This window comes from Arachis stenosperma, chromosome 8, assembly GCF_014773155.1.
Source record: "Arachis stenosperma cultivar V10309 chromosome 8, arast.V10309.gnm1.PFL2, whole genome shotgun sequence".
Classification (NCBI taxonomy): Eukaryota; Viridiplantae; Streptophyta; class Magnoliopsida; order Fabales; family Fabaceae; genus Arachis; species Arachis stenosperma.
The window spans coordinates 44086280-44102832 of NC_080384.1; the positions used below are offsets into that span (position 1 = coordinate 44086280).

The window sequence follows — 16553 nt, forward strand, 5'->3', positions numbered from 1 at the left end:
TTGTGTTAACGTGATTTATATTTGGCAATTTTTATATCAAAATTGATTATAGTAAAATAAATGTTGTTTGGGTTATACTATTTAAAATCACTTTTAGATGAAAAATTACTAAAAGAGACATCAATTAAAATAATTTTTTATATTATTCTATTATTTTTATTTTTATTTTAAATATTTGAATATATCTTATTAATTCATTTTATAATAAAGTTAATATTTACTTATTAATTCATTGTTATTCATTATTCTATTAAAAAAAATATAAATTTTGGATATATATATATAAATAAATAAAAGAGTATTTAATCAAATATGTTACCTTTTTATACCATACTCTCAATAATTTTATTCTTATAAGACTTTTTTGACATCCAACATTCATAATTTTATTAATACTTATGAATATTTTTTATTTAGTTTGTCTTTTTTGATGGGATCAATAATCTATATTATAAAAAAAGTTACAATAAAATATAATATATGAAAATTATAATTATAAATTTTACATAGTCGAATAAAAAATAAAAAATTTCAGCCAAAACAAAAATAAAGTATAATAAAATATAAAACAAGAATTCATGTATAAAAATTCATAAAAACAATATATATCATATGAATAAAAGAAATATAATAAAAGAGAAAAAATAAAATTCATATGAACAATATATATCAACAATATATATCATATAAAACCAACAATATAAATACAGGGCATAACAAAAAGAAAAATAAAATTTATATGAACAAAAAATAAAAAATATCATAAAAAAATTAATAACATACCTGAGAGATGAGAGATTACAATACTAAAAAATAATATAAAAGAGGTCAATGATAAAAATAAGTAAAAAATAAAAAAGAACAAAGTCAAATAAAAATAAAAAAGACACCTTACATATTAAACATAAAGACCAGTCAAGGATAAAAAAAATTCATATGAACTAAAAAATAATAAGAAATAAAAATATAAAAAAAAGTACTATACATTTTATAATGTTAAACAAGAAGAAAAGATTTTATAATTTATTTTAGTTCTGTGAGTACTCTTTAATTTAATATATTTTGGACTATAAATTTTTATTATTTATGACTCTTTTATTACTTATAATTACTATATAATAAAAACAAATAAAGTACAATAAAAATAAAAGACAAAAACAAAAAAAAATTATACAAACATAGTATATAATAATTACAACCAACAATATATATCATATGAACAAAAAAATTATAATAAAAAGTAAATAAAATTTATATGAATATAATCAAATAAAAAAATAAAAAATTTTATATATAACATAAATATAGTACAATAAAGGGTAGAAAAAATAATTTATATAAACAAAACATAATAAAAATTAATAAAAATAAAATTTATATCAATAATAGTTGTTATATAAATAAAAAAATAAAAATATAACAATAGAAAATTAAAAAAATAACATCAGAATACTAAAAAAATAATATAAAAAATATTTATCATATAAATAAAAAATACAATAAAAAATATAAAAATTAAAATATGAAAGAAAGAACTAAAAAATATTAAAAAGAAAATTAAAATATTTACCTTGGTAGTGATGGAAACAAATCTGAAAAAGAGTTTGATAAAAAAAAATTTTCTATAACGAAGAGAGAACTACTACTGTGTGAAATTATGTGGTTATAGACATCCTTTTTATAGAAGAAAGGAAGGGTACAATTGGTAGATATGAAATAGATTTGTTACTTAACTCTTCCAACGGTCATTAATTTTCTTAACGTGAACGCTGAAGCTTGAATTTTTAGCTTCTCATAAACGTACGTTCACAGGTGAAAGCAATTCTGAATTAGAGATTTCAAAAAATTGCCAAACATAACAATATAGCGTTCAAGACGTTCAAACGAACTTTTTTGTTCCTAACGGACCCCAAACACACCCTAACTAATTAGCTGTCTGAACTAACTAATTGAGTTCTAAAGTTAGGACGCTCCCTGCTACAACTTGACCAACAGTGTTAACTCAATACATATGGCCTCGTTTACACATGTCGAACCAACTAAGATACAGGTCTCCAAAATCTGTATTTGACCTACGTTAGAAAGCAAGTCAAAAGTTCTCCTCATTACTTCAGTTATCACCGCTAAATTGATAGTCAATTCAAATATAGGAATAACTTTTTACTTTGTAAGAGAATAACCATTTATTATTATTTGAAGTCATTCTTATAAACTGAGTAAATTTTATCTACAAACTCTATAAATATTCTAACTCTCATTTTAATACCACTATAATAACGTCTACAAAAGAAAGTATGTTAAAAAGTCAAATTATGCTTTCATTTAATTTATTTTGGAAAGATTTTTAGAAGCAATAACAATGATTTTGGATATTAAATTTGTAATTAATTGTAAAATATGATGCTCGTTACGAAAGAAAAAATAATCTTATTAAATAACTAACAAAAGTTTAATCAACAATAAGTCAACAAATATTTTTGAACTGTACTCTATATTAATTAGTTGTCATTAATTAATTATTATTTAAATTTTTTTTAAAATATAAATTAAAATTAATAATTATTAATTACAATTGTTTAAAGTTGATTATTAAAAATTGTTTACCTATATACTTTTTCAAGAAAAAAATATCTCTCCTTTAAGCAAAATCCATGTTAGCCAAAGAAGGAAGGAACAGTAGTTGTAGAGCAAAATTTAAATCATAAATGTTATTGATATATTATATATAATCATCTGGTACATATATGCATTCAGTTGAAACTACTATTGGTGTACACCATATATGCTGGCAATGACAAGCACGGTTATCATGTCTTTATTTATTTATTTAATTTTTTGTCTGATAGTTCAAATTCTCACAAGGTTCCAAATAGGAATTGAGGATATTCAAATACAATATTACAAAACCACGAAACACAGAGGACAACACACATCCAAAATATATATATATATATATATATACAAACAAGATGGCAAGCATCAACGTAAATAAAATGAGACGAATAACATATTAAAACACAAATAATATAAAAATCAGCCTTCTTCAAATTAAAAGAGCAGTTTCATAGGACACGTGCCTTGGCATCATCTCTTAAACAACATTTCTGTTTCATTTTCATCTAACGAGAAGTGTAACGATGTTTTCCACATAAATGAGCTGCAAAAAAAAAAAGAAAAAAAAACCAGAATTGTAATTATTTTACAAGCATAACAACTATTGGGTATCTATGTATTGTAAGTGAAACTGAATTGATTGAGTACTCATACAAGGTAACTAACACTACTTCTTTTTTTTTTTTTTTTTGCTTTCTACTACTACCATAGATATACTAACATTAAATTTCAACCAACCAGACAGCTATAAATAATAACGTATAGTAGTTTGATCTATTTCTTTGTAGTAATGTATTTTTCCACTTGGATTTAGAGTTCACTACTTTCAAATAAATAAACACAAATTATTTTTTTATTCCTCAAAACACTTAAAGACAAGAGCTATTGCATTTCAAAAATCCTGGTAAACATAGAAAATGAGTCACCATATTAAAGTATACTTCACTTCTTTTAAATAAAATGATTAACTATCAAAATATTCAAATTTTTTATAATAATATAATTAAACTTTTCACAAATACACAAACAAGACCACTATATTTTTTTATATAAATTTTATTCATATTTTGATTATAAGTATAAATTTATTTAAATTATATTATTTATGAAGTTTGATTGTATTATTTTTTATTATATTATTTGTAAAGTTTGATTATAAATATATGATATTTTTCTATTTGAATATGGATTCTTATGCGAGTTGTTTTGCTTTTTTTTTTCTACATATAACATGAAACATATCAACTTATTATATGAAGTACGCTATGAAGTAAAATATACGATCAAGAAAAATAATGCATCTATCATTTTATTTTATAATGCTATATTTACCTTAAATATAAACATGTAAAAGGATTGCAATGAAATGTTGCTTGATAGATCTGTAGAGTTAGCACGAACCCAAAGAATCAAAGCCATGATAGCATGTGCGGAAACCTACCAAATTGAATTATACAAAATTAACATACTTGATAAAATAATCAACATACACTACTAAAAAATAGCATAGTTGCGAATTTTATCTTGAATTCTTTTTTCAAGACTTTATGATTCATGAAAAAATTGAAATTTGCAACAAATTTCGCAAATAAATTTTACACTATAAAGTGAGAAATATTACTTACAACAAAATCTATACATAATTTGACAATATATTTGGATTATGTCATATTCGCAATTAAATTTGCAACAATAAAATTTAAGAATTTAACTATATATGTTTATTGCGGATTTAGCTGCAAATAATATAACAACTACACTTTCACTTAACTTATGTCAATAATAAGGTACGTATATAACTACGTCACGTATATATGCACACTTGGGTATTCATGGTTCGAGTGAAACCGGATTTGATACGATTCAGATCCGATCTAAAATATATACCGAGTCTACTTATTAGACCTGAACTCGATCCTAGACCCGATAAAACCTACACACTTTTAGGCCACGGTTATACCAGGTAAAAATGGGGTAAAAATTGGGCCGTTAATATTACCTTCTTGTAAGCTAGTATGTGAAAATATTCAAATTTTCAAGACTCCAACTATTATTTGATATAGTAAAATTCACTTAAAAAAATATAACAAGAATTAACCATTCCCTAAAATTAAAGTATAACCACAACCAATATTAATATTGTCTAATAATACCAAATATTTAAATCAATACAAATAACACAACACAATATTATGCATTAATCTAAAGTTTTATGTATTTTAAACATAAAACATTAACTTATAGTCTTATAATGACTAATAACATAAAATATTAAGATTTATAATACTTAAATTTCACATAAGCATAACCATCATTCATCACTAATAACACAAAATATTAATTATGTATAATTCCACATAAGCATAGTCCCTAAATAATTTTAATTAAATCACAATCATCCTTCCATTAATTAAAATCATTCAGGAGTGGTGCGGTTATTACCAGCAAAACCGGGATTTGTGTCGTTGTCAACAAGATTCTCACCAAACTTCAAAAAGGACGCACTACTCTAATGGTGGTCAGGGATTAGAGAGACAGACAATAAGAGTGAAGAATAAATGGGGACTCTTGTTCAAAGGATGAAGAATTAATTTCTCTTCTTCCTTTCTTTCAATACCACAACATTTAGAACCCACACACTTTTTTCATTAACGACAATGGAAAAAAATTAACGGAGAGACGAACGTGATTTAAATAAAAGGGTAAAGTATAATTTTTTTCTTAAAATTTGTCAAAAATTTTAAAAATATTCCTAAGTTTTATTATGTTTCAATTTTGTTCCAAAACTTTCGATTTGCATCAAATATACTCTTGATGGCTAAATTTTTAAAAAATTTAAGACCAATCTAACAATAATGTATGAAAATCATGTTTGATTTGCTTGTATTGAGGGTTGTTCTTATAAAATTGTTGTTGAGTTTGTCTTAAATTTTTTGAAAAATTAGTCGTTAGGGGTATATTTGATACAAATCGAAAACTTTTAGTACAAAATTGAAATAAAATAAAACATAAGAATATTTTTAAAATTTTTATCAAACTTTAAGAACAAAAAATATATTTTACCTTAAATAAAATCATTAAGGGACTAATTTAGTTTAAAAATTATTTAAAAATAAAAACAAAAAATACGTAATTTTTCAAAGATGAATTTGAATATTAACTATTTTATAACTTACGGGCAAAAGTTCAGATAGCGTAAAGATTAGAAATAAATCCAGTTAATCCTAATTAATTTTTATTATTAAATAATTATATAATTAAATTTACTCTTCAAATTTAAAATATACTATTGCCTAAGATATTTAAGATATATAATTATTCATATATCCTCTCGTATAAATTAAAATCTTTAGAATCAATAATTTCATAACAAATACTATCTAACATTAGTGAAAACAAGAGATCAGACCATCACATTAAATTTGATTTAAAGTAATTATAAAGATTTTGAAAAATTAAAGTTTTTATTTTTAGTAGGACTTTCAGTATAAAAAAATCCCTATAAAAAATTTACGCTTCAAGTCTAATAAAAGAAAATCTTGTATGAAAAAACGTATTAGATATCATTGGCATAATTCACGTACCTGTATCTAACTATCTAAACTTTTGGTATAACTGATTTTTGTAATAAAAATGAAGAACGCGTATCACCAATAGTCATATATATTCCATAAATTAAAGTGAAAAGAAAATTACCGTAAAAAGTTTACTCCATAAGAATGGAGATGATGCTCCAATTAGAATAGCAGCTCCATAAGCAATTTCAAGAAGTGAAACACAAAACCAAAATACCTAACAAAGTATTAACAAAGTAAAGTATGAACATTGGTATTAATATATATGATCATAGTGTAACAAGTTAAAAGATATTGCATGGATGAGAGGTAAAAAAAAAAATACCCGCTTAGGACCTAATCGTACTGCCAAAGTTTTGATTCCTGCTGCTTTGTCTCCTTCAATGTCTGGCAAATCCTATTTTTGTTTTACCAAATAATGTTACATTATTGGGTAACCGAATACATTCAATCAATAAATAATATATGAAAAAAATTCATCTTGAGAACGAAGACAAAATGTTTTACCTTTGCCATTGCTACAACCGCAAAAAATATTGCCATCACAACAGTAGCCAAAAATAGGGATCTTGGATATGTAGTTGCCTTCTTCAGCACAAAAGTCTAGACATCATCATGAATGAATTAGAATCCAAAAATATATTTACACTTCCTTAAAATCTTACTTGCTATATAAACTATAATTGCAATCAACGGTGTAATATATATATATATATATTAAAATACACTAGCATTGTTTATTACTGCATATTTTCATATGCTAGTTAAAGATTTTTTTTTATCAAGAATTTGATTTAGCCAACCTAACTTATAGTTAAATACTGGTTTTTTCCATTGTGTTATGCTTTTTTTTTTAGCAATACCACGTGACTAATAAATTTATTATTTTTTATCGACATTTAACCAACAAAATTCTAAATTTTAAATATTAAATTCTGATAGTAAATAAGGTATTGGTGTAAAATATTTGCTAATATTGATAGAAAGTGTTGAACCATAAAGAATGAATATAAAACTATTCTATTATTTTTATAATGTGTGTTTTTTAATTTTATTTTTGTATTTCATTAAGTAATATTTTTGGATTTTAATCATTTATTATTTTATATTGTACATAATAAAAAAATGAATATAAAATTAAAATTAATAAATATAAAATAATTTAATTAAAATATTATATAATATAATATTAATTAACACCTGTTATAATAAGAAATATTTTAGGTCGGTGTTATAAACCTAGCCTCATTAACTTGAAGGTTTAGGTTTGTTTAGTATTAATTCTTTGAAGTCTCACATTGTTTGGTTTTTGCATGCAGATCATTTGCTTTTGCATTTTCATTGAACCAGCCAATTTTTAATAAATTTGATCATTGTTGATCGATTCAATTATAAGAACGGTCTTAGTCCAAACTGGTCAGACTATTAATTTATTGATTTTTTTGTCAAATTTTTTATTTTAATAATTATATTTACAATAATATAATATTTTTAGAATGGACAAATACCTTCATGTGCATAAAAGCTGCAATATTGAACGATGTAGTCATCCCAATTGCATGAGCCATTACGGTTAGTGTTGTAGATTTCTTCCATCTTAAGAAAGGTAACTGCAAAGGTTTCAAAATAATAGTTATATAAATCTTATGAACAATAAGTAGCCACCGTTATGAAAGAAAATTAAATATCATCTAGCAACCATTTCAATCAAAAACATGATTAAAAAATAGTCTAAGTAAATTAACTTCATCTTCATGGAGAATCTATTCTCATCATTAAGTTGCATCTTAATAAATTTGTTACATAAACAATTTTACGCATGTATTTCATAACAAATTACAATAAGCACATAATAAAAAATAAGCGAGACTAACTCATGGAGTGTGAATATTTGTGGGTGACACAATAATAATATTGCATAAATAAATCGAGATAAGAGTAGGCTGAGACTTGTAAACACAATAAAAAGTTTATAGATGTGAGATTTGTGATTATCTTAGTTACTTACTGTTTTGAGGGTTTTAATTAACAAAAATTCCTTAATTGATATTCAAATCAACTCACATTAATGGAATAAGCTGTCATTAGCATACAAGTGACAAGAAGAGACCAAAGCGATGGTTTTGATCCTATCATCCAAGCAGATCCAAAGCTCTGTATAAAAAAAAAATTATTAGAGTTAAAACAATATGCCCATTTAAACAGGTAAACTAGCTAATCCAATAAATTTTATCCATTTTGATGGTCTTACTTTTTTGTTCAATTTTTTTAAATATTATTTTTTTATTCAAATAAAAATTAAAAGGAAACAATCATTATATATAAAATTAATCAATTGTAAGGATTAAATTTAGTCCTCAAATTAAACTATTTTATTTCATTAACATATAGGTCATCGGACTCAATTATAGTTTTATTTTTGTAAAAATCTACTTCTAATTAATTTGATAAAAATATAGAGGAAAATGAATAAAGAGAGTCGCATCCTAATAAGAATTGAAAATAAACTTCTAAGCATCCAACTTGGCAAAGGTGATAAATGCTTCTAAATATAACATACCAGAAATAAAAATGATGCCACAGTTATAACTCCATTTGTGTAAGAAAATTCTCCAGATGCTAAAGGAAGATATGGCTTATTAATCTACAATAATTAAAAAAATGTAGCACTGGTTAGAAAAATAAGACAAAAAACAAGTAAAAGGGGGAAGTTATAACTCTATAAAGATGCTTGCTTTCTAAACTCTAATGAATTAATGCTAAAACACTAGATGAGGGTAACTTTTAATCGGTCTATCTTACGTACTAATAGGTCATACCTTGTCTATTTCAAGATCAGCTAATTGATTCAATCCAACAATATAGAGATGCATGAAGAAGTGTGGTACAATATACTGAAATGAAATAGCAGGGAAAAAAGCTCACCATTAGTAATACATTCTCTAATAATAATAATAATAATAATAATAATGAGAAACTCTTGAAGTCAATAATTTTTAATATTTTTTGCTATTATTTGACTAATATAAGTATTAAATTATCTTTAATAAATAAATTTTATTAATTTATGTATATAAATTTTAAAAGAATATGGGTATAAATTGTATTAATTTATATGTATAAATTCTAGTAAATATAAGTGTAAATTACATATTTTTTTGTGTAAAATTCTGTAAATTTGAATGTAAATTCTTAATGACCAAATACTAATAAAAAATAATAATATTTAATAATTATATAACATTGCCCTATTATAATTACTAAAAGGTGCATGGTATTTAGAGGCGGTTTTATTAGAGGTTGTAACCGTCGCAAAACATATTACCAGCAAACAATCACTATTATTTAAGTTGCAGAAATTATAATTCGTAGCGATTTTCAACAACCGCTGGCAACAACAAGAAGTTTTTAATGTGATATATATGAAACTTTAGAGTTAAGAAATGTGCTGCTATGTTCAAATTCATTATTTTTTTAATGAGTTCTTATATCATTCTTGTTTTAAAATGATATAAGTAGACATTATAGGGTAAATTTTCCTTCCTATGTTTCTTGACATATATATTGTCGCCAACCTGTAAATAGCCATTAAAAAAAGTTGGAAATAATTGTGATAGATTGTCCACGGCAAGGAGTGATGAAAAAAATGAGCCTGCCACCTGTCAAATGATTCAAAAGATTAATAGCAATTGATGCGTAGAACATTTTCAAGACTTAATTTAGAAATGAAAGAAACTTACAAGGCCCATAAATGCGTAAAATCTGCTAAATATGCGAAAATTATCAAAGCCATGTATGATAGATTCAATAATAATTTTTGAATTATGAGCTTGTGGTTTAGGTTCATATGATTCTGTAGTCACTGCATTGATTAAGGGTCTCTTCTCATATTTATCAAATGTAGATCTTGGATCCAAAGATGTCTTGATGATGATATTATTTTGCATTGATGATTTTCCATTCTTCTTCCATGAACATCTTGTTATATAATATCCTAAAAAAACAAATTCATAATTAAAACATTTTATTTATTTATGTATTGAGCCTCCAATAAACGGGTATGTGAAATGTAGTGTTGCACGACACACCTTGTTAAAGAAAACCTCGTTAAAATTTATTAAAACATTAAAAACTCATATCAAACTATAAATATGGTAAAAAATTTAAAATAATATCTATTCTTTTTTTTTATACAGTAAATAAAGAATATAAAATTGAGAATTGAATATAAAATTTTACAACTAAATTAGAGTGGTACTGTTATATTATACTAATTAAGCTTATAATTGTCTGAAAGAAAAAAAGTAAAATATAATTGAGTTAATAAATATTGTTTTTGTAAAATACAAAAAAGGTAGATATATATTAAATAAAGATTAAAAATAATAGGCATCTACATACATATTGTGAACTATTAATCACATGTAGTTAGGACTATAAAAATTAAAAAGTTTATGCTATAATACTTATAATTAAAGTGGATAAACATTTGAAAGGTATTACTAAAAATTAAAATAATATTTTTTATATTTAATAATAATTTTTAATTTAAAAAATAAAAATACAAATATTAATAGAATATAAAAAGATATTATTTTAATTCTAATAATATTATTTTAATGTTGCTAAGATTATATATATAGCACCATTATGATTCGACCACCAAATTAAAGATGTCAGCTGAGAGAGAGAGAGACAGAGAGAATAAGAGATAAGAGATGTGACTTACTTGCGTAGGAATGGTCAACGTACTTTTTATTGTTCCAGCAATGCCCACCTATCAATGTCACTTGTTATATAAAAAATACTAGCAGAAGCTTGTGCAACCCAAATTTCTGTTTTGTGTTTTGGATTATGGGTCGAATTTTTGGATTAAATTAAAAAAATATTGACAAAAAGTACTATATTTTTTAAAATGTAAAAAATTTTAAATAAATTATCATTTAACTTGTTATTTTTTTATTAATCAAGTTTTTTTTGTTTTTTAAAAATTAAACGAACTTAATTTTAAAAATAAAGATGTGTTCATTTTAATAGATAAATAGACTAATTTAATAAATTTGGCCATTTTAACAGCCGTTTACTTCATATTATTACTTAAAGTAAAAAAAGAAAAAGAATAATTTGATCTTTTAGATATTTTAGATATTGATAATATTTCAGTTTATAAAGATATTTGAAAAATAATAAAAAAATGAGCATAAAGTAGTTTAAGATGACCTTATTTTGTATTCTTTAATTAATTACCTCTTTTTTTATTTTATATTCCTTAATTATCGTTGAAATGATTGGATATACTAAAATGAGTATATAATTACAAATATTACAAACATATAAAAATATTAAGTTAAATAAAATAATTGTGAGTTATTTATATTTATAATATAGATATTTCTTATTCAGTTTTCTCGAGTGAAATTTTTGTTTAAATTTAAAACTTCTTATGACTTGAAAAAATTATTTAATTGAGTGAAGAGATAAATTAAAAAAAGTATAGTTACAAATAAATTTTATTTACGGACGGAACAAAACTGCGTTTCATTAAACAAAGATTGCTGACGACAATGATCTGAAATCTCAAAAAGTATAACATTTTCAATTTTAGCGATGCTTTCTTGATTTACTGACAGCCTATGGCTAGGCGTCGCTACCTTCCGTCTTTTTAGCAATCATCCACGTAACTTAGCATGTGCCGTGTGGTAGCGCAAATATATTATAGAAAAATTTTTAAGTGTATTGGTATATTGGTTTTTTAGTAATTTTTAATCGTTAATTTTAATTATAAAAAATATATATAATATATATAATTAAAATTAATAGTTAAAAATTATTGAAATATCAGTGTATCAATATATTTAAAAACTGCATAAATATACATTAAAAATGGTAATAATTTTTCTTTGTATGTACAAAAAAGTTCTGGTATTTTAAAAAAAATATTTTGTACATATATTAGATAGATTTTATATTAGTGTGTCTATGGTTATGGCAACAACTATAGCTATGTAAGTATTATCAAAATTATTTTTTTTATATTTTGGCAGCATTTTTTTAACAAAATTAAAAAAATATTGTTAAATAATAAAAAAATATTATTTATATTTAATAATATTTTTTGAAATATCATATTTATCATAACTACGTTATTATAGACAATATATTAAAATACACCTGTATATTATTGTGTTGATACCAGTAGCAAAACCATAGTAAGAAAACCATTTTTATACAAAAGACGACAACTATTTTCTTGTTATATACGAAAAGAGAATAGAAAAATAATAAACACATCATTCAGGAAATGAAAACAAAAAGAAGAAAGAAAAAACAACAATAATGAGAAAGAAGAAAGACACAATACCAGTGATGGTGGTTGAAGAAGAACTAGGAAGTGACCCTAGAAGCCCGAAAGCCATTATTTTCTAAATCAGGAAAATCCTCAGAAAGTAGCACGATAATCTAAGACTGAGACACATGTTCTTCATTTGCCCATTGCTCTAACTATTTATAGAACAGCGTGCCGCTAAAGATTGTAGCTGGTTGGTTTGCCCATGCATGGAACTGTCATCACCTAATGAGTTAAAATATCAAATGGTGTCAAAAACGAAAAAGTGGGCTGAACTATCTTATTATATGTGCTTATATTCTTTATAGCATAATAATTAACAATTAAAACAATCAATTTTTTTAGTAAAATAATAAGGGTGATTGATGAATGCGACTAAATTTCTGTATCTATGTATTGCAATTGCATATATATGGGCGGAGGTTAGTATATGACTATATGCCACGGGGGGCAATGGCTCACTCTCCAAATTAAAAATTTTAATGTATTAAAATTTTTAAATTTTATATTAATCTCTTTTTAATTTAATTTTATTTTTATTTTTTCTAGAATTATATTTTTATATCGACTCTTTTTTAAGAATTGTTCTAAATTCGGCCCTGTATATATGTATATATATCCACAACTATGTTGGCTAAATTAATGTTTGATATAGGTAGCTGCAAGTTAGACTATTTAAAAGATAATCATGTGTTTATAATATGTTGAAGAAAAAAATAATTTTAAAGATATATTTTGTACTTAAATTTTATTTGAATAATATATAGATTATATCTAAATATCTTAGGATGTTTTAGTAAAAATTTTATTTTTCGATTGTACGAAGACTATGCGTATCCATATTAAAACCAATATTTGCTGTTAATTTCTTGATAAATAGACATCTGATCTAAATTGAAAAACCTCTTACAACTCTTTGTAAGACCATAAAATTTTTCTCTAAAAATTAGGCTCACATATGTTCATGTATGTAGAGATAAAAGAATAAAATTTTTGTGTGTATTTTTTTTTTACTCTTAACATATATATATATAGTATGAGATTTGTTACTGATTTAAAATTTGAATCTCAATTCAAATTCAAATCATATCTTGTAATTTCAAATCTGAATTCTTCAAATTTTATGAATCATATCATAACAATTTAAAACAGAATCAATTAAGATCTTATTCAAACTTAGAATTTAAATTTAGAAATAAAATAACTGATTATTCTTAATTCTTATTTAATATTCTCAATTATTATATTATTATTATTATATTTTTTATACTAGAAAAGAATATAATAATATTCCATATTTTCCAAAGGATAGTTGTTGTTTGTGCCATGTTTCTCCTCCAATAGTGTCTTTGTCAAGCTCCTTTCGCGAACTATCTCCATTGCACCCAAAATTCATTCGAGTTGTCTTGCAAATAGGTAAACTCCCAAATCTCACTTCTGCTAGACTTCTTGTGATCTTGGGCAATTAATTAAGCAGTAATTTATATTTTATCCTAAATTGTTACATCTAGGATAATTTTTTGGGATTGCCGGCAGCCACGCATGAAGTCTATAGCAGACTAGGAGGTCGTCATGAAGGACTTTTCACAGAAATACCTTGATCTTCGGTAGAGATTAAAGGTTCCGCAACGAATTTCAGATGCTCTTCTCCCTGTACAGAGCTAGTAGCTGAATAATCGGAAAATGCAACATTTAAAAAGTTGTTTTATAGTCAGAAGTTATTGTAAAATTTTTATCTCGCTCTTCTTCTGAGGTAATTAGACCTTTTCCTAATTTTATAATAGCAGTTTGCAAGATTTTTTATTCCATCTCTAGGTTAAAGTGTCTTCTAATTATATCCTGGTCTCCCTCCACTATCTATTATAAATGAGCTGATTAACCCAAATCAAATTTGAGTTTGGAATTATTTGCTATTGTTTTGATATTAACTTCACATTTTTGAGCCACTAATCCTCTATAATTCTAATCTGACTATCTCGTCTCACCTGCCATCAGGAGTCTTATTGAATAATTTTTTTGCCTTCTAAAAAGCTTCTCTAGGTTCATGGGGGGGGGGGGGGATTCTGTCCTATGTCAACTCTTAGAAAAAAAATTAAAAATATTTGCTTCTATGAATTCTGCTAATTAGAGAATTAGGTTTCATTATGATTCTCCAGTCTTATTTAGCCAGCATCGCTAAATTGAAGACTTTTAAATCCTTAAAATCCAAGCTTTCATAGTTCTTTTCTCTCCATATTATATCCCACCTTATGCATCTTAATTTTTTGTCCGATCCCCTTCGTCCCCACTAAAAAATCATCATCTTTCTTTAAATTTGTTCTAGTAGTGTATCTGAAAGCTTAAAATAGCTCAAAGAATAAATTGATACTGCTGTGGCCATTGCTTTAATTAATATCTCTCTTCGACTTGCTGATAATAATAAGTGCTTTTAGCCTATAATTTTTTGTCAATTGTCTTCTTTATAAAATTGGAAGTCAATGTTTTTTATCTATTAATCACCATTCGCAACCGCAAATATTTATTTTGCCTGCCCACATGTGGAATCTGAAGTAAGTGGGACAAAAAATATCTCTAGTCAAACTAAGAGTGTTTTTACTAAAGAAAATGGATGACTAAGAAAAATTAATTGCATGTTTGCTAATATCAACGAACACTCCCTAATTTCTATCGAATTACGATATTCTATTTCATTTTCCTTGCAAAAAAAGAGAATGAAATCATTTGCAAATAATAAATGGCTGACTGTAAGACATTTATTATTGAGTTTTAAATATAAAATTTATCTTCTTTGTGAAACAGATGAAAAAGTTCTTCTACACAAAGTAGGAAAAGGCAGGGAGAGAGGGGATCATCTTATTGAGTCCCCTATATAATTTAAAAAAATCATATGGTTGTCCATTCACAATAACAAAGAACAATACTGTAGTAACACACTTCGTAATTCAGTCTACCTATTTATTGCAAAAATCAAACTTTTTCATAATCTCCTAGACAAAAGACCATTTAACTATGTCATAAGCTTTGTTCATATCAAATTTTACTACCATCTCACCGTTTCTATAATTCTTATTTTCTAGAAAATGCATACATTTATGATAATTAGGATATTATCGCTGATCAAACACCCTTTAATATAAAGGCACTCTAATTATCACTAATGATTTTATCCAATATATCTTACATTCTATAATCAAGAATCTTGAAAAAAATCTTATAAAAAATATTGCTTAGGCTAATAGTACGGACCTACGTTATGATGGATTTTGTATTTGGCACCTTTGGAATTAAACGTATATGAGTATGATTTATTGTCTGTAGTATTCTTCCGTCTGAGAAAAAATTCTTTACAACAGTATTAAGATCAACTTTAATTATCTTCCAAAAATATTGGTAAAATTTAGCAGTAAATTTGTGTCATATAGGACTGAGAATAAATTGATAGAAAATGTTGCTTTTTTTTATTTCTTTATGTGTAACTCTTTTAGTAAGTTTTCTATTTGTTTCTTCATCTACTTTGATCTCCAAATCTTCTAGTTTGGCTGTGGCTGGTCTGGGGTTTGAAGAAGTGAACAGATTCTGGAAATACTCAGTAGCAATCCGAATTATTTCTTTTGTGTCTGAACTGAAGTTTCCTTCTCCATCTTGCAACCTAAAAGTTTTATTTTTTTGGTTCCGGTTTTTAGTTTTAGCATGAAAGAATTTGGTATTTTGATCACTCCATTTTAATCATTGAATTTTTGACTTTTCTCTCCAAAATCTCTCTTTCTTCAAATAGGCTTTAGATAGTTCCTCTTCTAGCTAGCTGAAGAATCTTCGTTATGTCTGCTTCTGTATCTTTTAGTTTCTTTTGCTCTATTTGACTTTTTAATGTTAAATTTTTTTTTTTGAGAGTTAATAGAGCTAAAATTTTGCCATTCCATTAGTGCATGTCTATATTTCTTCAACTTTGAAAAGAATTTGAATATTGGGAAGCCTTCAAACTATGAATGCCATTCTTTTTCCACAATTTTTCGGACTTC

The 16553-nt window shown here is 24.8% G+C and overlaps 1 protein-coding gene across 1 annotated transcript; it reads right to left on the bottom strand.

Moving 5' to 3' along the window:
- Positions 1-3115: 3115 nt before the first annotated feature.
- Positions 3116-10135, bottom strand: LOC130946031 (naringenin 8-dimethylallyltransferase 2, chloroplastic-like). The gene is made up of 11 exons (XM_057874713.1): positions 9929-10135; positions 9764-9847; positions 9008-9082; positions 8749-8832; positions 8253-8342; positions 7697-7798; positions 6696-6791; positions 6514-6585; positions 6310-6405; positions 3946-4050; positions 3116-3157 (listed from the first exon to the last, which is right to left on the bottom strand). Exons 1-11 carry the CDS (start codon positions 10133-10135, stop codon positions 3116-3118), a joined length of 1053 nt encoding a protein of 350 aa, XP_057730696.1.
- Between the last annotated feature and the right edge of the window lie 6418 nt (positions 10136-16553).

What these genes read in the sequence shown, in the direction of transcription:
- LOC130946031 (XM_057874713.1), bottom strand. Translation starts at nt 10,135, where the DNA reads ATGCAAAATAATATCATCATCAAGACATCTTTGGATCCAAGATCTACA. An exon ending in TGGCATCATTTTTATTTCTG is followed by an intron (nt 8,343 to 8,748) that starts GTATGTTATATT and finishes TTTTTTATACAG; the next exon opens with AGCTTTGGATCTGCTTGGAT. An exon ending in CGGTTGTAGCAATGGCAAAG is followed by an intron (nt 6,586 to 6,695) that starts GTAAAACATTTT and finishes AAACAAAAATAG; the next exon opens with GATTTGCCAGACATTGAAGG.